The following is a 23698-nucleotide window of genomic DNA, read 5'->3' as shown; positions in this document are numbered from 1 at the left end:
GGTTATCTCCCTTTGACCATTCATGATTATTGAAAGTATAATAACCTATGTGACCTTTTGTGGTCATCAGGTGTTCTTTGCTTAGTTTTGGAGGGAATTTGAGGTCATTGTTCACCTGACTTCTGTGGTAGCCACTACTGGTAGGCACAGCTGATGTATTTTATATGATGTAACTTTCAAGACATTTCAAGAGACAGACTAACACGGGCACAGTTTGGATGATGCAGAGCGGAGAGTGAGTTGTAGTAATAGACTACCCGATCCACAATCGGTATGTAAAATGTATAGTTTTCTATGTATTTTAGCAATGATCACGGCCACTAGATTATCTCAGCTAAACTATTCAATTGAGTTGAATAGTTGTTATGACTTATATTTTATTTAGAAGTCATTAATTTATTTCTATTGATGATATATATGAATTACTATGTATTAATTCTTTGTATTATGCTTATGATTGTTATTTCTGTATTTTTAGAGTACGTCATATTATACTACTCGTATTGGATATTATGCTACATTAAAAGTTGAAGTGTGAGCAGCTTTGAGTTTCCTTAGAACACCACGCTAGGATATATTATGAACCTTTAACTGACAAGCTAGTCCGGAAATAAAAGCATGTGTTCCAGTCAAATAAAGAAATCTTATTACGAAGAAGTTCATAGTTTCCATCCGAATATTTCCATATTGTTCGCTTAAACGAGGCGTTAACAACTTTATTGTACCTTTTAAATTAAACTCGGTATCCGTCATCAGAACCATTGTTTTCGAGTTTTGTTCATCCTGTTTGTTATATTAAATCAATTGTATTAAATGTGTTAAATCTTACATGGGAGTAACAGTGCATCTTTAAATAAACTGCCTTTTTAAAATTGTTCATGAACGCAACATCTTTGGCTGTGTTCGGATCGCAAATCATCGCATACTATATACATATAATTTGAAGTGTTTATCCTGTTTAATTGGGTGCAGACCTTAAATCAACATGTTGGAATGAGATAATTTATGCTTTTATAAATGTAGTAATGTCATTTGAGTTTCAAGATTAGGTTTAAAAGTGTTCTTAAGTGATTAATTATTTCCCGCGTTGTCGTGTCGTAATATGATAAACTGTTTCCGGCTACGATCGGGTAATTCAATTTACAGAATGGGTGAGAAAAACATATCAGTAAGGTTTTTCTTAAATGATTTTTTTAACAATTCGTGAAGTATATTATCATCTATTTGTGTAAATATAAGTTATGAATTGCGTGATTGATTATGAAATAAACGGGGATAAGAAAGCAGTTAGGCTGGTTAAAGTACGCGTGGGGTCCACACACTTTCACCAGCCCAACTTCACTTATACACAGATAATGACATCAAGCCCGCACTTCATTCCTTAAATACTACCATTCAGTTGAACTTTATAGAAGAATGGAGACTACAGGGGATGACCCAATAGCATGAGCGCATATGAGTTTGGATAGTAGTCACCAAGCCGGACAAGTGTGTTTTCTCCTGGTACTCCGGTTTTTCCCTATAACATAAGACCAAACTATCGCACAACATCGTGCTTGTGACTTAGTAAAAATTATCATAACCTTCCTTTCAATCGTTGTAAAATACATCATGTTTAAACTAACCCCAGTAGCAAAAACACTAATAACATGCCATTTTCCTTCCAATTGATCGGACACCTAGATAACAAGATGTGTCATATAACATGATATCAGTATCTTATCACGAGATTGTTAGCACGTCGATATGACAGGAATGTGAAACAAGCCTTAAAGGATGCCCTGATATAGAAGTTATAGCGTTAGATTTGTTAAATAGGCAAACAAATATTAACATTTTTCTTTATTTGACGGAGGACTTTATCTTAACATATTTGCCTTTGATTGATATTTGACATCAACGTGAGCTATGAGTCAATAATGTCATTTTAGTCAGAATAATGTTTTCTCTTTATGCTGAATGTAATCTAGTGATCTATAGTAAAGCTTTACGAGCCTGATTTGTTAGGTATTTAAATGTTAAACAATTCTAAAAAATTCGAAAAACATATTAATCAGTATTACCGGTGAGTTCAAGTTTGTGACAAGTGCCTGATATATTATTTTTTCCCATATGTGCTTTTACATTTGCCTTACACTTGAGGCGAACGCAAAAGCTGACACATCAACCATCCCAAAGACTGATTCTTTCAAAAATGTTATGATAAACGGCATTTTTGTATGTCAAACTTGTGTGAGTGTTCTCCTCTTGCTGTTTGCATAAGCTCCCAATATCATTGGCATTGAGATCCTGTTTCGTTGACTGTCTATCAGTTATTAATACACATGTTTGTCTGTAACTGCATTCAGTCTTCTTTGAGACACTGTGTTCATTTTCATATTGTATGTCATGCCTTTGCCTTGCGCCTCTTTACTGCGTCTTCGTTACATTTACTGGTAACGCTCTTTGTTCAGCAACGGCTAACGTTTGCGAGTTTCCACCTCCCCCCCCCCGCGATGCAAAAAGGCAACAAGTACAAATAGTTCGCAAACGTGCGCGACCTTTATCTGGTATCTGGTACACTAGTGCAACGTTTGACCTAACACTCCGAAAATCTAAGTCAATGATTTAGACTTCTCAACTCTTTTTTGTAAACTGAACAAAAATAACAAAAATTGATTTTTTCCTGTAGAAGTAACCATTTCCTGATTAAATACCCTATGCACTGATAGACATGATTTTCACAAGCTACTTTAATTATATTTTATCTTTGAAATAATACGTTGTGTTAATTTAGCAATTTTATTGACATTCGGTATTTCAAAGCAACAGCAATTTACAGCTTCCTGACGAGAATCATAACACTAACAAACTAGCCAAAAGGAAGTTTTAAACTTGACCAACACAGATACACGGATGATAATTAAAATATCAAAGCGGAAGTGACTGTATCTACGAAATAAGTAAGACATAAAATGGTCATGATATATCTCTGTTATCGCCCTTCAACCCCTATTACATCGTAATAAGCAAGTGATTGCTGATAACTACATCAATGTTTTGATAACAAATAGTTGTAAAATGTGCAAAAAGAAATTGTTTTTCAATGGCTTTTAGTTACTTGCATACATTTATTTAAGTATTTAAATATGTATTTTTTTCAAATATATGTTTTCAACATGTGTAGCGTATGTGTGCGAATTGTCCCTTGAATCAAACGTGCACTCATCAAATCAATTCACTGTACGGGCTTACCAGAAAAGTATACGATGGTGTCATTATGAAGAACTAAATTTGACATGTTTTTGGTTTGTTGTAATTGACACAGATTTGGACAAGTGTGATATCTGTCCTTAATAAACCTCCACGTTCCCCGCAACCACCCTACCCATTCTGCAATCTCTTCGTTTCCTATGGGAACTGCATGTGATTTGTTGTCTTATCTGTCTTTTGTCGATTATACGTACAACAGTGAACCTTTGCCTTTAGAAAATGACATGGAAATAATCATGATAAAGTATGGAGTAAGGACTATCAACTTAGATCAAAGGTGAACTACCGGTTTCGCTGCCAGTTCCATGGCAAAACATTTATTCATAATAGAGTTTAAAACATTAGATGCGTTTTACATTCCAAATGTTTCTTTGAGTAGGCCTAAACATTGCCCTAATTTCACCGAAGAAGATGTGCGTTCGATACCAACAAGAAGAGTGCTCTCTTGTCCATACTGATTTCTGCTCAGGATATGGACTTCAGAGTGATTTATATCAGCTTAAAATATCTTTACAATCGAGCATAGCTTATAGTTTCAAACAAGTTTGCAGGTTCGATCTCCAAGTCATACCCTTTAAATGTGCAGATAACCGCCAAGTTACTACTGTAACAATATTCTGGGTATCAGGTTATAGACATATGGGCAAGAACAAGATTTGTTTTGAATGTTTACATACCTGTTGCAGACACTGGAATCACATTAAGGTTAAACACAATTGCACAATACGCGCCAAACATGGCAAACTCACGTAACTTCATAACGTCAGCGTTTTAATATGTTCTTTTGCTCACTGTATAATCCTCACGTCTGTTCAAAAAGACGAGATCAAATCAAATTCCATTAACAGGACCTAAAATCCACAGTGTTCAAGTGTTTTCACCTGCTGATCTTTTTCCTAGAGATAACACTACGAGAAAAGATCATTTTTTTGACGTTAATAAATTCTATTCAGATATTTGATTGAAAAATTCTATAGTTGAGAGGCAGCTTGAATAACACAAATATGTATTCATCATATAAGACGTATACGATATGATTAAATGTTTTACTTTTGAAATGAAATCAATGATAACAAGAATTATAAACTGTTACCGACGGATTGTTACGAATATATCCGAGGCAATACGTTTAATATCGTAGAAGGCCTCGACAGTTTCCGAACTGATTACTGTTCTTATCACATTGATGATAATTACAAACAATTATGAACATGAACGAAAGGCATGCCGATTTTTCACAATTATACTCGTGAGATTGTCATTAATGAAATATGTTAATACAATAAAAGTACTATCAGGGGCCGGTTGCTCAAAACCTCCGTTAGGCTTAACGGACCGTTAAACAGCTAACGGTCCGTTAAATTTCAACATGGCGTTAATTTTCTGTTGCTCAAAGAAATGTTAAGTTTTAACGATGGAGTAAACGGTGAAACTGACCGTTAAAGTTAATTGTGATAAGAACCGCGATTAAAGTTAACGGCAGCGTTATCATGGCAGGTATATTTTTACCAAATGTAAGGAAACAGCGTCAGTATAGACATACTCCTCATGTTCAGCATCTTGATGATGGGGAAATGCACGAGAGGTATCGTTTCACAAATGATGGTGAGAATTTTTGGAGGATATCTTGAAGGATGACATAAAAAGAGACACTCACAGGAACAGAGCCCTCAGTGTGCGACATATGGTTCTTATAACCCTTCGGTTCCTCGCCACAGGGGCGTTTTTCAATGTTGTAGGAGACAGCATGGGTTACCACAAATCAACAGTTTCTCGTGTGGTAACCCACGTGACAGATATTATTTGCAAAAGAATGAAACGATTCATTGTATGGCCTTCCGGTGAAGAGAAAAATATAGTGAAGAGTGGATTTTTCACATCGGCAGGCTTCCCTCACGTAGTGGGGTGCGTAGACGGGACACACATCCGTATCCAGGCCCCTTCTGTTGATGAGCCAGCTTTTGTCAACCGAAAAGGATATCATAGTATCAACATGCAGGCTGTTTGCGACTATGAAGGTAAAAAATGATTGAAATTTCACCAGAAACATTCTAAAGATCCTTTTCTTGTAAACGCTTATCAAATAATCTTTGTCAACTCGTCTTAGACCAAAACGGTCATAAAATCTGAAATTCACCCCGATTATCGATCAATTATGGGCAAATTCGGTTTGGTCAGAATGTGACAATTATCATAGAAAGTTTTACAAATGGTCCACCTAAATGTTTTGCATTTAACTTAATGCAGTTTACCACTCTAACATAACCATACGCAGGGATGGCTCCAGAATTGGATGATTGAGTGGTTTTAGATGGGACATACAGCTCTTAGTGCTCCCTCTCTCCCCCGACATCGACACATACAAACTTTACATTTGTGATTGTACATAAAGGAACATTAAAGGACCGTCCCTGATGATATGGGCTGGAGGCCTTCATGCAATAAATGTTTGAATTGAATTGATGATAAAAAAGGCAACTGTTGTTTATAATAATGTCATAAAATTGTAAGACTGAACGTGCTGTTGAGCTAATTGGTAAATAACTAAATCATTATTTTCCCAGGATTGTTCACAAGTGTCAACGCCAGTTGGCCGGGCTCGTGCCATGATGCACACGTGTTCAGGACATCCGGGCTGTGCAACAGGCTACAACGAGACAATCTATGTCTGGAAGATGTGGTGCTGCTTGGAGATAGTGGGTAAGCAGCATATACAAAGCATGATGTCATCAGATGAAATTCGTAGCTGAACCGTGGTCTAGTTGTTAATTATAAACACTTCACTTTCAATACAGGGGTCGCATGTTTTTATTCCCTGTCGCATCACTAAACATATTAATCGTCTCGCGGGAGGGACGTTAAATGGGGGTCAGTGCTATACACTGATGGACGTTAAAGAACCAGGGTAGCTCAAAACAGGGTTACATTCTGTCTGTGCACAGCATGCTCCAAAAATTGAAATGACTAATATTCTTAAGGGAGCAATCGCTGAATGAGCAAGGCCCGATGGCGAGTATAAACAATCTTACACACCCAACAAGATAAAATCAGTTGAGATATTGAACTTTGCCGCATGATAACAAGATTGTAAAATCGGGACGTTGTTGTTTTTTTGTCAATTTTATTATTGATATTGTTTTTATTCCCCGCCCCAGGTATCCTTTACGGCCATTCCTCATGACGCCGTTTACGAACGCTGACACTCCTGCCAAGGAGAGGTACCAGCTAGCCCATACTAGAACCCGGGTTTGCATAGAAAGGGCCTTTGGGAGGCTCAAGCGGCGCTTCCACGTGCTGCACAGTGAAGTACTTTCTTTAATATGTTTTTTTGATTACTCGAAGTTTATTCAGTCTATAGTTTAAGTGCATAACGTGACTACTTTAATTTTTAATTTTACTGTTCACCTTTCTGATATGTGATGATATTAAAAACTTTGCTATGATTACTATTTATTTATTTTTATTTCAGATCAGACTTAGTCCAGATAAGGCCTTTCGCATAGCTACAGCCTGTGCAATTCTACATAATGTAGCAGCCATGTTTAACATGCCAGAGGTAGAGGATGGAGATGTCATACAGAACATTGATAATAATGTGCAGGATGATGTTGGTACTGGAACAGCGACACGGGATTTTATTGTTAACAGTTACTTTTAATCATCATCATCATCATCATCATGCTCACATCATCATGTTCAGATCATCATCATCATCATCATCATCATCATCATGCTCACATCATCAAGTTTACATCATCATCATCATCATTATCATCATCATCATCATCATCATCATCATGCTCACATCATCAAGTTTACATCATCATCATCATCATCATCATCATCATCATCATCATCATCATCATCATCATCATCATCATCATCATCATGCTATAATAAAGAATAGCTTTAACTATTTGTTTTGTTCGTTGTCATTTTTACATATCTATTTACAATACAATACAATACAATACAATTAAATTTAATTGAATTGAAAAATTGACTTTTTATGAATGAGTCAACTTCCTCGTTGTCCAAACGCCTCTCATATTTCTCTAGTACCCGTTGCTGTGTCTCAACCAGCTTTTGCTGAAAAAGATTATTATTATTAATTTAATTAATAATAATAATAATGATAATAATAATATTAATTATAATTATAATAAAAATAATAATAATAATGTTACTGATACTGATACTACTAATACTACTTTACCTACTGCTTCTGCTGATGATGGTACTACTCCTGCTGCTGTTACTGCTTCTGATGCTACTACTTCTACAACTGCTACTGCTGCTGCTACTGCTGCTGCTGCTGTTTTTGCTACTACTACGACTACCACTACCACTAGTAGTATAACTTATACTACTACACTTCAGTTCTAATTCTAACTTTCAATAATAATAATTAGCTGCAACAATCACGAAAACAATAAAAATAATAGGAAATTGATTTTATAAATGATGCTTATATCTTCTTACCATCGGAAAAGAGTTGAGTGTTCCGGTGGGCCCCGCCCTTCAACCGCTTTCCCTAATCGATTAAGGTGAGCCGGGTACTATGTCATTTTGACAGAACAATGTCTGGCTAGCGCTTGTGATAATTCGCATTTTGAAGCATTTTCGTCATATACTGTTTCTCTCGCCAAGAATACCGGTGTTAACGTGTATATAACGGGCCACTGCATCTATGAGCCAGGTATTTTGTTTGTAGGTTACGAAGAAGTTATAATTTTCAACGAGAATTGGTCTTTGTTTACGTTTTCGCCGGGCGAACATTCTTCACTTGTTTCATATTACAGTATAGGGTATTTTTTAAAATATAATTTTGGCTAGTGACTTTAATGAGCCTTTGTCATCAAGCCACTGTGATCGTGCTTCTATAAACTGACAAAAAATGGGGATTACTGTAGATGTGTCGACAAGTGAATGGAATAACAGGTACGTGTTAATGTTTATGTTTATGTTTGAGCAGCTTTGAAGAGTAAAATTTCACTGATTCGTCAGTGCTTTTCAGTAAGAATATATTAATAGCAACATGATGTACGTTTATTTTTAGAAAATTGGGTTTTCCATATAGCATTCTTTATTTAGTAATCGTACATTATTCAAACACAAACTGCAAAAGCTCAAACCAATTTCGTCAGTGTCCGTCCCTCCTGTTATGCCGCTATTCCATGAACAGACACAATCCTCTGAGATTGCTCCGATGCAACCTTTAGACTTGCCAAGCCCCTCCCACTATCGCGTCTCTGCAGCTCTTCACTGTAATTTTAAGAAAATTTTATTATTCCATGACCGATAACTTTACTTACAGTTTAGTGACAAACATTTTTTAATGATTGTGTGTGCTGTGAAACTCTTCAAATGAAAACAGCGTAACAAACCAGTGAAATTATCAACATCACACTATTTTATTTTTTTAAAGATGACATTTGGTTGTATTTATTATTTTGCAGTCTTCTATGTACTGTATCTAAGAATTAAACAAATATTTTCACCTTGTCACCTCTTCCTTTGCAATTATTCTTAGATTCTGCCATTTGTTTGATACTTCTTCTGCAGATCTTATAGCAAAGCCCAAAGAGGAAATTCTTGCAGAAATAAGATTTACAAACAAAAACAACAATGATTGTTTACAGTAAAATATCAATTCTATTTGTTTGATAAATATCAAGAAACCATAAAAAATCATATATCTTTACTAAATATATTTATTTGCGATATTGAACATAGGCCTTTGTCATGGCATTGGAAGGAAAATCAAAGTCACTCGAATAGTTTCTTTCAACCGGTCTAGTCCTGAACTTTTATTATGTATTTTTATTGAAAGGTTGTGTTCATTTTTTCTTAATAATACATCGTTAAACAAATGACATCGGTATGTTATCAAATAGACTAACCCAATGTTACTTTCTGTTTTAATAGTCATTCATTTATATTAAAAGTACATATTTATTTAACACCAAAGATACGTTCTTTCGAAATATGCTTGCTGATTTTATATACAAATTTCGCATAAGAACATTTAGTATGCTGAAACTGTAGAAACTTTTAACAAAAAACTGAAAACAAATTACTTTCGATACTTGTATGCATCATTTTAGAGACTGTAACGAAAGTGTAATAAAGAACTGATTTTATTTTTACTTTGTAATTTTATTGACTTTTCAAATAGGAATAATATCAGTCGACCATTGTTGACAATATTTTAAATACTGACACGAATGTGACGAAGGTGACCGTGTGTAAAAATGTTTTTAAGATACCATATACATCAAAGGGCTACAACTTATTGTATTTCAAATGCATGAGTTATAAGAAGTTTAGTAAACAATTTCCTTTCAGCATCAATTTAAAGAAACATGATTTATAATATATACACAATGCATAAGAGTTTTTCGGACATATGCTGACGTCAAAATGAATGTCATTTCACTTCATGTCTACCGACAATTCGTTTCCCAAACAGAGTTTTTACCTTGGCAAATTGTGGCTTTTTCTCCTAACGTTATGGCATGATACCCAGATTTGCAGTAACAGTTGTAGCTCCCATTAGAATTTTGACAATCTCCAGAACCGTTGTCTCCATATATATACCCGTCTGTGGTACATTCATCGATATCAACCAAAATACATACTTCTACATTCAATATAATTCGATTTATTGCATTTAAAATAATTTAAACACAAACATACTGCGATGCAATCTGATAACCTGCAGTCACTACTGGTAAACTATTTTCTTTGAAATTTGCAAACTATTTATCAATTGGTCAATATTAAACCAATCAACTTGTTTCAATGTGCAAAATAGCCAAATGTAACCAATGGACTACTTTTCCAAATTATATAATATTAGCATCGTGTTTTCGTTATCGTTCAAAATGAAAATATTAAAAGACGAATAGCTATACCATTTGATTAACATAAGGAAATATGGTAATTCACGTTTGTATTAATTGCAAATCTATCTTACCTTTTTAGAAGCTAAACACAATTATTATTTGTGTGAAATCTATCTTTTCAATAAAATATATTACACAAAGACAATAGTTCGATTGATTGGGAAGTTATATTCACAAAACAGTAATCAGGCATGCTCAAGGTGCAAGTGCCTTTAAATTAATTTCAGGATTCTTCCTTTTACCTTTACGTATTAGGAAGCGTTTTATGCAAGATCCGAATATATTTGGACTCAGTTGACGTGTGAAACCCGATATATTTCCTTGACACGCGGTGGTCATTAATTTGCATATTAATTGACAACTAACTGTTCAAACTATTTTGAAAAATAAAAACTTATCTATTGAATCCTTGCCATTTATAATTTTCCTACAGTATAGTGTGGCAGTGTCATTACCATTTCGTGTATGTGTGTATATGGACATGTACAGCTGCTTTAAAGGACAGGTTACGCATGTCTGGTTTAAACATGTTAATTGTCAAAAAGAAAGGATTAATTATGTACACGTGCAAGTAGTAACCTTCTGTATCCTCTCGATTACCCCTTTCTAGAACCATTGGAGTATTATTATTGTCCTTGTTGCCGATACTGAATGCCCTACCCTCTTCGTAAGGTGTTACTTTTTGGACGTGGACTTATTCTTCAACCTCTATAGTACTAGTTGTTTGGACGTAAGTATTAATGTTATTTATCTTTTTGCCTATACCGAAACTTTCGCAAAGTGATACTTTGTTGGACTTTACATTATTTGACAACCTCTTTATTACCAGACGTTTTCAATAAAGGATTTTTATATAATTAAATCGTTGTCAATAACGAAGGACTTACCTATGCAAGGTGTTCTTTTGTTTGACGTGACATTATTCTGATACCCTTGTGCACATTGACATGTGTAACCGCCAATGGTATTTGTACAGGTCCCCATTTCAGTTCGCCCTCACACATGTTGTATAGATTTGCATTCATTAATGTCTGAAGCAAAAGGTTTGAATGCAACTCAATGACTGTATTCATTTTCGAATTATTTATGCAATGTCATAACACAAAACTGAGAGAAAAGCTTGTATAGAAGCCAATATAATATATTGGATAGCAGGCCATTGACGTAAGTAACTGAACATTTTCCGGACAAACGTCGCTGTATTGACAAAACCTGTCTTCATGTCACGTTTCCCAATGCCTCTACAGCAAACTTGAAAGGTTATCATTAATCATTAAAAAGAGCGATGACCAGTGCCTGTAACATTTGGTCCGTATCCTTCCGAACATGTTACTTCAAAACTTCCATTTGTATTTGCACAATTTGCATTGGTAAAAGAAAATGTTTTGTTAGTGCATTCATCAATCAATAAAGAAAGGACCGGCACTGCGGACGTGCCCAAAATCGGGTTAGTCACTTTTGATCTCAGTTTTCTTTTTCCCACCGTTACATGATCTTGACACACTGTTTACGTTGGGTTCTATACACTTTTCCGACCTGGGAAAATCGCACTGACAGGAATGATTGTTTGCTCGATTTCTTTTTTATTTCCGAAAAAAGTGTCAAGTGTTGTATATCATTACAAAGGTTATGGATAGGGCTTTTCAAAAATGTGCAGAATGTTTAGATTCCGACGGTGGTGAAAAAGAAAACTGAGATCAAAAGTGACTTACCCGATTTTGGGCACGTCCGGAGTGCCGATCCTTTCTCTATTGATAGTATAAGTGACCAGGTTTTTGTCCGAAATTGTTGTTGTTTTGTCAGTTTTTGGTCATATAATAACTTAATATTACATTTTTGACCAAACACTGAGTCAAATTCCTGTGGTGTGATGGACACTGTAAAAACTCGCCAGGAGGATGGGACTGTAATTGCACGCACGGCTATATTAAAAACACCAGCCATGACGGTCTTCATAAGTTCTGCATTGGTAGGCAATGATTTTCTTTCGGTTTTATGAATTAACGAAGTAGTAGAAACGAAACTTTAAGAAAACTCTTATTGCAATTTAATGGATAATACTTTTAATTTCACAAGTCAAGTGGTTTTGAGTTTATCCATTTAACACTGCAACAATGTGTTGTTTACAAACATAATCCTAGCATTTGCCAGTTTTTAATTCATTCCTTGTTAAACATAGTCATTTCAATGACTATGCTTAAATCGAGCATCACTATATTAAATTTTAAAACCATATGTATCCGTTCCAACACAATATTAGTCTGACAAATGTTTGTTAGGCCTTTAATCGATTGTCTCTAGAAAGGATAATTGTAACATATTTTGAAAACTGGACCTGGCCACGTAGTTCCGATTGTATCATTACATCACTTATTAGTAGTGCGATGCTTTATCATACTGTAGATATTGACGAATGCCACAACAATACATATACATGTATAGACAACACCGATTGTATCAATACAGAAGGAGGTTGGCAGTGTCTCTGTGAGGGAAAACGTGTCAGTAAACAAGTTAATAACACAGCGTTTGAATGCCTACGTAAGTCTTATCAAATGTGGTAGCTAACGTAACGTTTTTCACTTCCGAACACAAACGAAACTTCTACTTAGTTTTATATTTAATACAATTTAACTTACATATTACAATTTCAATGCCGGTGTGAGAACCTTAAGTATTTTGAGCTTAACCGCCTTCACTCTAAAAGTATTGTATTTGTTTGATCTCAATATATTATATTTGTTTAGAGTGAAAGTTTTTTCCCATTCCCAGGGGACATTGTTAATACTACAGTTGTAAAGAAACAGTGTTCACTCGCTTTCATGCTTCTATACGCCAACATTCAGTGAAATTACTACAAAATTTACCAGCAAAAAGCGACATGTTTATACACTCATTAGCCTTCGACTTTAGCCTACCCTGGTTTCGAGATTGAAGCACATTCAATTTCGGGTACGCCAATTGACGTGTTGTCTCATTATTCTAGGCTTACCATCGTTATTATGGAGTCTCAATATTAGTTGCGTGGTAGATCCGTGGGGTAATAAGGCGAACGCCAGGCATACAAACCACACTTGGCTGTCCCGAAATAGCAAGTTCTGAAATCTCCAAATCACGAATAAAATTAAAGGCTAAGAGTATAAATGCAATATTTTACTGGTCAATGTGTATTCATATCACTCTATGTAGGCATTCACAATGATTGAAAATGGGGTTCTGTGTTATCACAATCATACATTTTTACATTTTTGCAATTCAATGTTAGGAGTTAAGGTACCACCAGAAATTTTCTAATTATTTCAAATTTACTACTATATTAAAAGCTTTGAATTTAAACGTTATATTTGATAATGAAATATTGAGTGCATTATTTGTTTCAGCGGATTTCCAATACATAGCTACAGTTGTTGTCAAAATATACCCTGAAACCGAAACTGAAATATCTGAACTGGGACTTTTTATTTCGAATGGAGTAAGTGTGCAATTAATAATGATTGTATTGATATAGAGTGGTTAAGGTGTCTGAGAAACAGTTGGTTCGATCGTTCAATTGATCTTGTTCATTATCTCTAAAATGGATACCAGGACCGGTTTCTACCGAAACTGACTTGATCGTGATAATATTAGCTATCGGCTATTGCCGAGTCGAGCTTGAAGAATTTAGTACAAACTGGAACAACAAAGATTGTATGAACAGATTTGCTCCATATATTTTGACATTACACGGAAGGCAGTCCAAGTCTTGTAAATGCACTGTACTTAAATACTGTTATTTCAATTCGAAATAATTGAATTTAAAAAACGCATTCAGTTTTTGTGAAAGAACAATTCATTTGCAATGCATCAAACACGTTTTACAGTTAACTCTGTTTTCTTTTAGATTCGTCAAATATTTATGCAGTCAGACGATCTTAACTCGCAAATAGTCTTGCCAGTTGAAATAACCAATAATTCAAAGAGAGAGTTGACTGACAGGTGAGTAATTTTTTACTTGTATTTGCTTATCAATTACTAAGATGTAAGTTAAATGACCGAAAGTATTCTATAAATAAAGCTATTACAGTTTGTTTATTTGTTTGATATGTCAACTAGAATCGGATGTAAACCGCGCATTTTTACAATCTTTGAAGGCAAAAAATACGTTTTTGTTCTAGTATTTTCGGCATAGAAATAAATTTTCTTTATCTGCACAGAAAGCCTCAAATGATACTATAATAATAGGGGGTCGATAGGTTCTTACAATTCACAAATTTGTGGAACGAATACCTTGACAAGTTAAATTATAATGCGAGTCTTTAAAATTCATGTATTATTGCAAGAACATTCCATTAATACAAGGAAATATAATGATGAAAACAACGTGACAGGCCCTGTTTAGTGCCACAAGGAAAGGAAATAATCGTCAATGAAATATATAACCATATATCGAGTACAAACGCCACAGAGACTACACATGCATCAGCATAGCTTAACAGATAAATGATGGGATTACCGCCTTGGAACGGGTCAGTGAAACACGAGTTAATTGGATCACGAGTCTACTTGGGACTTAAAGTAGTTGGGCGGGAAACCACTCGGACAAGCCCTGAATTGAAATAGTCCCGTAAAAACCCTGAAATCACACACAAGGTATGAATTGCATGTATGCATGTTAAATTGAGCACTTTTGTTTCAGAATGTCGACTGAAAACTTTGAAACAGCAGTGACATTTATTTTACATTTAACGACACTTAAGTTGATGTTAATTTGACAAATATATTTTTTTATGAATATACAGACATTGAATATGAAATATTGCTGATTTGACTACTGTCCTGACATGTTATAAATGATGGTAAAACGAGCATAACTATAAAAATATTGACGTTATTTTCTGTAAACAAAAACATTCTGCTGAAAGTATAACAGGCCGAAAACGTCGACATAAATAGAATAACGACCGTGCTTGATTGTTTTTACGGAGCCCTGACGTTCAGATGTAATATGAATCTATATTGAGTTAACAAACAGATATTTCGTTATATCTAACGTTTTCAGTTATAAAGAAATATCATGCCGTTCTAATAGACTACTTAATGACATGACATAACAAACTAATATTTCAGTAAAACTAAATACGTTTTCCGCTTATACTGTTCTATCGAAATGGTACGGAAATATTTCTAAATATTTCTACCAGAATAAATGCGTGATTATATTATAATAATACTTAACGATATTCATCTCCCTTTCCTATATATGCAGATAACAAAGATTTACGAAAAAATGTTCCCTAACGTCAGTGTTTGGATAGAAGTCATCAACACATTAAATAAATCGGTCCTTTACATCCAGTTCGAGTCAACAAAAAATCGAGCCAAGCGAGTTCGAGCCAACGAGGTTCGACTGTATACATTGCTGTATGGTGTGCGTGGTTGCAAGTAAATATACGTGACCGGAAAACAACTATACACATTCCGTATACCTATAAATGAAAAAAACACACGATATAATAGTTATATCACTGTATTTTATTTAAAACTACAATATAATAATTTAAGCACGTATAGGGTAATAATTTAAGCACCTATAGGATAATAATTTAAGCACGTATAGGATAATAATTTAAGCACGTATAGGATAATAATTTAAGCACATTGTAGTTCTTGGTTGTCGTCTGTTCGGGTGAAAACGATTTACGGTTGAGTACCCTTAAAGGCCTGTATCGATGTTGACCGTTTCAAGAGTCCACATATATGTATGGATATGAAATGAAATGATGTGATACATGCTACTTCACCTGCAAAGCCAACATAATCGATAGTGAAAGTAAGATATTATTCCTTAAAGCGCTATAAGATAAACAATTGTCGCAGGGAACACTTTAATATCCGGTTAGCGCAGTGGATAAAGCGCGTCAATTTCCACCAATGCGTCACGAGCTGGATTCTCGGCCTGGGTGCATATGTACTTGGTTTGAGGTCACAAAGCTGAGTGATTAATATAATATTGTAATAACTTGTTTCACAACCGTTGCAAAATAAATGCGTTAAATTCAATTTATATTGTGAACTTAAGATATTATTCCTTAAAACGCTCAAAGATAAACTATAAATTTTCGGAGAAATAACATTTAATATCCGGTACGTCTAGTGAATATATAACTACATTTTAAATGCTACACATGCTATGAATTTATTGAAAGAAAAGGGTTTGACTACAAGTGTGTTCTATGTCTATTAGTTGTTCAAAGGTGTTATGCTTTCCGATGTGTTTGGATCATAACGTATGTAAGCTGAATATTGTGTTTTTCATTTATAGTGATTGTTTGTAATCAGCGCTCAAAGACGGCACATAACGAAAAAGCAAAGCAGACCAAAGAAATAATAAAAGCCATGAATGTTGTCCTGACTCTTGCAACATACACAATATACTTTTTGAGAGCCGGTCTTATGAAGACGTTTTTTAAAAGTATTTCTTTCGTTTTTATTCCTATTATGGAGTTGATGTCCAATCTAGTGGGATGACTGTCTGTATCATCTTTTGGGGAAAAGGGATGCTATTTTCTTCCATGGCAAACGGCCTTTAAATGGCAGTTTATTGCAAAATAAAAATAAAAACGGTGTCATTTTACATAACAACCGCAACAATACTTGGTAACTACATAATACTTTTATTACAGAAGTATTAACAATTCCTCCATGTTAAATTAACACAGTATATTTGCATTTCAAAGACTGAATTCATGTTGGTGTTAACACATGCATGTCTCAATTATAATTAAAATACATTCAAACTGATCAAAAAGAATAAGTAAAGAATATTAAATCATTAATAGAATATGCACATCCTTCGTGTGTCCTACTGATTGTAAATATATGCATTTCTGTTTTGACTAAATTTTTTCTCTGGTGCCTGGTTGATATGGCCGCCATTTTGAAAGTTCTGCGCCTGCGAATTCATAAACTTCCGGTAAAACACGAAGGTAGTTGAGGCAAAACTTAACACCCCAATGGATAACAGGAGGATGATGGCGATAAGTATCCCTTCATGTAGGCAGACAGTCTCCTCTGTAACAACGCCTGAAACATAAACATCCTCGTTAAGTGGTACATACTACCACAGGGTTACGACAATCGGAACACCTTAGGCGTTATCCAACATATAAGACCTCGGAAATAAAATGGAGTATATCAGAAAATTGAAGACTGATTTCTCAATTCATCACTGGATAAGTTTTGCAATGTATTTGAGCATTTTAGGAAATCCACATTTTTTTTTATTCTTTGCCCAGCTAATCTTTGATTTTATTCGTTCGCACGACCGGTTTCCGAGCATTTTCAGAATGAAATTAATCCTTGTTATACAAATTGACAAATGTTATCTTTCAGGGAAGATAATGCGAAGTCTATTAAAAGTCAATGATACACATTATATTTATCACAGAGTTACTCGGTGAACATTTACAACTAAGTGAAAATTCACGATTTTTAACAACAAATATTTAATATACCCTTTAATATTTATCGAATGTATTCGTGTACTTTTATTATTTGGATAATTTTCTTGCCTTTTTCATGCTTTAAGGGTAAAAACATTAGTTCTGAATGTTAAAATGTCGTTATACCTTATAGCAATTGAAACACGCAGTATCACTTACGTATATCGGAATATTTCTCGACAATTTTCACCCTCCCGCCAACGTCAATGTCCAGCACTTCCGCCTGTCGCTTCTTGACCTGGTGTTCCTGTTATATTCAACTAAATTAGTATCTTTAAATAACAAAGTAGGCTTTTGTAAAAGTAATGTATTATGTTTGAAAACCTACAAGAAACTGCTGCCGTCTGCTGCAATGTGTAAGTATCACAATTTACAAGAATGTATGCAAAGATTGAATTTATTCCTGATAACAGTTAATTTCCCTTTGCTCGAATCCGCTTGGCTCGAATGCGCTTGGCTCGAATACGCTTCGTTCGATTTTCTCATTCTCTCAATGGGCGAAATCAAGCTATAGTTACGGTAATAATTTATATAAAAATAGGTAGTACAATTTTGGTCTTTAGTACAGAAATTAAGAGAACCGGACGTTCGGGAAAAGCGAGTTCGAGCCAACAAAAATCGACTTAAGTTTTAAACCGCTTGGAAATGAACTGGACCCAATTTCTCTAACAATTGCTTAGATTTTTAAAGGAATTACCTTAATGATTAACTCAACACACTTTATCTTTATAGGTAAGATCAAGTGTACGGTAGTACTTTGCTTGTTGAAGTCAGATAATTAAGCTTATTCTTCTAAAGTATTTTCGAGAGATTGATGTCTAGCTTTCTGTTTACCTTGAGATTGTGTCCAGTAGCGGTTATCTCCCCTACCACCGTGTCACGAGTTGCGGCCCTTTTCCTTTTTCCCCACCCTCCCTCGCCTAGACAGTTCGTCTGGAAAATTCAACATAAATGATTTGACAAGACTGAGTGGTTATACAAAGATAAAAGCATTTAATCAACACAAAGAAATGGACTTGAAAGTGACAAAGGTATACAAACGCGTGCTGTAACGTCCTTAAATTTACATTTACGTGAAATATGCCCGTCAAACAAATGTTTCATCAAAAGCGTCTTTAATGGTCAACAATTTACTTTGTCAAATGCGAAGGCAATATATTCTCAAGTTTTCCAATGATTTCATTCAATCAGCAGTTTTAATCAGGTGAAGCGTTTTATGTAAACAGTGGCTGGCCCATTTAGTAGGTAGTTTACACAATAAAATGAAGACCACTAAATAGGTTAAAGATGGTTGGTTTCTACGTAGATCTTTTTACTCAAAAATGGTTTCACAGGAGAAAGCGGCAGATTGTGTCGGACTGTGATTAGTTTGAACATTACTAATTACATGGAAAATCTAAAGAATGTCTGTTGTATTTGCTTAATTGAAGCAATATCATGCTTTAACGGCCAATTGCGTCAAGTTTGTATGTATCTATAATCATACAGGCGCGTAGCTAGAGCCAATTTGGAATTACTCAGATCGATTGACGGACAGCATAGTAACCCCTTCACCCCCTGTCCCCCCCCCTCCCCTCGGCTTCATTTCAAATTCGGGGTCTAGTCATGATAAAAACTTCGACCTGCAAAGATTCATTACGCAACTGCGTATTTTCGTTCAGTCAGCTACGCGCCTGGTTTCTTTAATTGGAGTAATATCACGTTCTAACGAGCAACTGCGTATTTCCGTTCAGTCAGCTACGCGCCTGGTTTACTTAATTGGAGTAATATCACGTTCTAACGAGCAACTGCGTATTTCCGTTCAGTCAGCTACGCGCCTGGTTTACTTAATTGGAGTAATATCACGTTCTAACGAGCAACTGCGTATTTCCGTTCAGTCAGCTACGCGCCTGGTTTACTTAATTGGAGTAATATCACGTTCTAACGAGCAACTGCGTATTTCCGTTCAGTCAGCTACGCGCCTGCTTTACTTAATTGGAGTAATATCACGTTCTAACGAGCAACTGCGTATTTTCGTTCAGTCAGCTACGCGCCTGGTTTGCTTATAATAATAATAATTGAAGTAATATCACGTCCTAACGACCAATTGTATCGAGTTTGTATGAAATTATAATCTTAGTTGAAGTTCTATATTTGATCATCGTATGCATTTAATTCTATTAAACTATACTGCTTCATTCCATAAGTCTTTTATTGCAAGTTTCCAAGTTTATTCAACATTACTCATGCCACAAATACATGACAAAATGTGCATGAATAAGACAAAAATACAATACCACATAATGAGGCATTACAAACATAATGGACATAATAATACAGATATCTATTTAGGTTTTCGAATTATTATATATGTTTTAAATTATTGAAACTTATCAAATCTGTTTAAAAAATAGACATTTATTTATGGAGGAGAACATAGAGTTACATTCTTAAACTTAAATTTGCAAGACATGAATAAACGATCCATTATTTAAATCCCCAATACGACCAGATGTTATCGACAAGTCGTTACAATACAGCTCTATCTGAACTTAAGATGTTTATCTTTAAACGGAAGATTGCGCTAACATGTAAACACTTCAGATTGGCGCCTAAATATTTGGCGCAAAATTCGGTGCGGGCTAGGCGAGGCATTTAAACTAAAGATATTAAAGTTTAAACACTTTGCTCATCTTTTAACCTGTGCTATACACTTTATTATCAAATGAGATTAAAATATTAAGAACAGTAATATTTTTTATTCTAGATATCACATATACTTTTATTTTTTTTGGCGGGAAACAGTAAAGTCTAGTTTATCTTTCATCTTTTTTTATCTCCTTGGTTTAATGAATATATTATGTGTATTAAGAAATATAAAAACTATTCTTAAACCCATAACATTTAAAAACATAAAAAAATGAAGCCTGAGAGATGATAAAAATGCACTATTTTTTAAAGGGACCTTATTATATGTAGTGTATAGCCCGGCTAGCTCAGTCGGTAGAGCACGAGACTCTTAATCTCGGGGTCGTGGGTTCGAGCCCCACGTTGGGCGATACTTTTTACCCACTTTGAAATGTTATTTTATATTGTATCATGTTATAGTATTAAGCAGAAAATGTGTGCTCAAGCTTGCGTGCGTACGTACTAAATTTATTTATGAAGAACTCGTGAACACACTATACTTTCATCATTACTTTCGTACCGTTTACCACCATCATTCTAAGTGACGAATACTCATTTAATATACTTGAATACAGAGATTTAAGCCTGTGAAGTGTCTACCTCTTAACGCGGCTCAGTCCAATCAAAGATACATGCAGTAGACCTAATTAGTAAACCTCCAATGATTGGACCCCCGCCCCCATTTCAGACCCATTGAATACACAGTACTATAGGAGGAGCGGTGCAGCCCCCACAGTTTCAACCTATCTTTACATAGCACCCAATCAAAGATGCATGCATACATAATTCGAAACCTCAGTGGACCCACCCGGCGCCCTCTCCCTTAAGGCTCATTGAATACAGAGGACTTCATGGAGAGTTTCAGGTTGCAGCCTGCACAGTTTCAACCTCTCTTTTCATAGCACAGCCCAAACAAAGATGCATGCAGACCTAATTCGAAACCTCAAGGGACCCACCCGTGAATGTTCGTCGTTACGTTTAGAGGAAAGTCACGTCGCTTCCTGTTATTTTCGGATAGAGTTTGAAATAGGATTTGAGTCCACTTTTGGACCCGGGGGGGGGGGCGCAGCCGGTGCCCTACCCCCTGAAGTCGTCCAAGCTTACTTTTTATTTCAATACAGGAGCAATAGAGTAATAAAATTCGCCCAAAATGCACCATTTCAGACCAGAAACTCAAATTTTCTTAGGGTTCACCCAAACCCTCCTGCCAACATATTCAACCAATAAATTTTGGTTCCGAGGGAGCAACGCAAAGACTGGATCCGCCCCTGGCGACTGCCTCTTACCTGGTGCCGGCGATGCGGGCTTTAATTGATGGAGAAGGTTGGTTTCCACCCAGGTATATATTACCCACGTTGTGTGTACGGCGTATCAGCTGCACGATTTGTATATGTACACTATCATTTTTCAGCGTTTTGATTTTGTGACAGGGATATCATATTTTGCAAACTGTTATAAATAAAGTACATTTCTTCAAGTGTCGTCAAGTGTCGTTCTTGTGTTCACCACGATGTCGGCTAATAGTGTCTTGCACAGGCGGACCGGTATCCATAGGCGCATTGGGATATATGTTCGCCAAAGTGTCAGATTGGGCGCCAATCAACTAGTTTAAACCTCCAAGTGAACTCGGCTTTCAGTGACCGCTCCATGACGTAACCCGAACCTCTATTTGATGCATGGGTGGTATATCTATGTACGTCTGCATCTCTCGTCTCTCAGTGTTTTCGGGGCTCTAGCCTTGTGCCTTTGGCAGTTGACAGTATTATCACTTCAATTAAACACAATTCCTACTATTTTTTTGTAAAATTCATTATGTTCAAATTCTTCACTGCCAGACAAATATGCCATTTTCTCCCTTAGCACCCGTTCCTTTTCAGTGTGTGTATACCACGTGATAAACTACGTCATAAATGCTACGTCGGAAGGCAACATTTTCCTTCGAATGAAGCCTTTAAACAAAGATAACGTCACTATTTCTTCACCATTTTAAATGAAACATGGCGCAGTATACGCCATTTACACTTCGGTTGCCTTCCGATGTATCATCTATGATATATACACACTGCTTTTATGTCCTTTTGAAAACCTGGCTAAAACCCTATAGTTTTGAAAGTACTTTACCTCATCGCAACTGTCCTTGCATACTTGGAGCACACATGTAAAGTTCATCTCTACCGGACCGCTCTGCATACTGGTCGAGCGAAAAGCACCGAACTCGCTCATAAGGTAGCCTCGCTTGAACCGGGAAAAGTTCGGGAATAGATCGGTGTCCGTTGAACAGCTGAAAGAATGAAGTTCAAGGTTAATGTTATTATTGGACATGTTCTTTAATATTGATTTGGTACGTTTGACACTCGCCCTACAGGTAGATTCGCTTGAACCGGGATATGTTTTGGAATAGGTTGGTTTCATTTGACAACTGAAACGATCGTCGATGATGACGAGTCCTGACGCTACACATTATCTTGCTTTGACGTCGAAATCACCTGAAAACAAAACACCTTGCTCGTCGTTTTATTAAGGCGAAAAGCTCACCCATTAAGGTAAACCGTCCATCAGTAGGACGCAAAGAAGTGTTAGTGCATTGAGTAAAGCCAGTTTTATTAATTGGTTTCTTACCAATGACATAATGCCTTTATAAAAAAGCTCTCGGTGGAAACTGAAAGAATATTCAAACTTATCATTTTGTACAATTGCGATAACGATGATTCCATAACAGCCGACGCTCTTTGGAATAAGTGCCGTGATTAAAATAACAAAATATTCTTAAAACAAGACCGTATTTGAGGAGTGTTGATGGCTTATTTCTTTTGGAATTGTTTCAGACAATTGAAGAAGTGCAGGGCTGGTGAATCAGGCTAAACGAGATTTACTTCAATACTTACAACTCGTCGATGATGACGAGTCCTGACGCTACACAGTATCTTGCTTTGACGTCGAAATCACCTGAAAACAAAACACAAGTGTTGAAGTGTTTTTGCATTATTAAACCGTTCATCCGTCATAAGCAATTCAATTTTTCGACTTTTGACATTTCCATAACCAATATCTTTGATATAAAGCCTTTACTTATTTTAATATAAATCATATACCAGCAGTCTCAGGCGCCAATAAACATATCGTACGATCGATTTTTTGAATCAATATTTCAAAGTACTTCAAATATATAAGAAAACTAAGATGAAACACTTTATTTTTTAGTTAAGGCAAGGTTTGTTTGTTTTGGAAATTTAAAGTTCAATGGAAGTTATGAAATACATAATTCATATTAACAGAAATGCTTGATATGACGATATGTAGTCGTACGCTAGTAAATGGGATACTCCTTTACGTACGACTGTTTCCTAACTTGAGAACGCGGCGCCTATCTCCAGTGTCAGGATGATATTA

General features: G+C 35.6%; 1 protein-coding gene and 1 non-coding gene across 2 annotated transcripts; one reads left to right on the top strand and one right to left on the bottom strand.

The window, feature by feature from the left end:
• Positions 1–17001: 17001 nt before the first annotated feature.
• LOC128241365 (uncharacterized) lies at positions 17002–22477 on the bottom strand. Its single transcript, XM_052958288.1, has 4 exons — positions 22430–22477; positions 18476–18574; positions 17801–17888; positions 17002–17222 (listed from the first exon to the last, which is right to left on the bottom strand). The coding sequence occupies exons 1-4, from the start codon at positions 22475–22477 to the stop codon at positions 17002–17004; spliced, it is 456 nt and encodes a 151-aa protein (XP_052814248.1).
• Positions 20606–20678, top strand: Trnak-cuu (transfer RNA lysine (anticodon CUU)). Its single transcript has one exon. It is a non-coding gene; the product is annotated as a tRNA-Lys (tRNA).
• Positions 22478–23698: the final 1221 nt, after the last annotated feature.

The sequence above is a fragment of the Mya arenaria genome, chromosome 7, assembly GCF_026914265.1.
Source record: "Mya arenaria isolate MELC-2E11 chromosome 7, ASM2691426v1".
Lineage (NCBI taxonomy): Eukaryota > Metazoa > Mollusca > Bivalvia > Myida > Myidae > Mya > Mya arenaria.
Note: the sequence above shows the minus strand (reverse complement) of the source record. Positions and strands in the feature narration are given on the sequence as shown.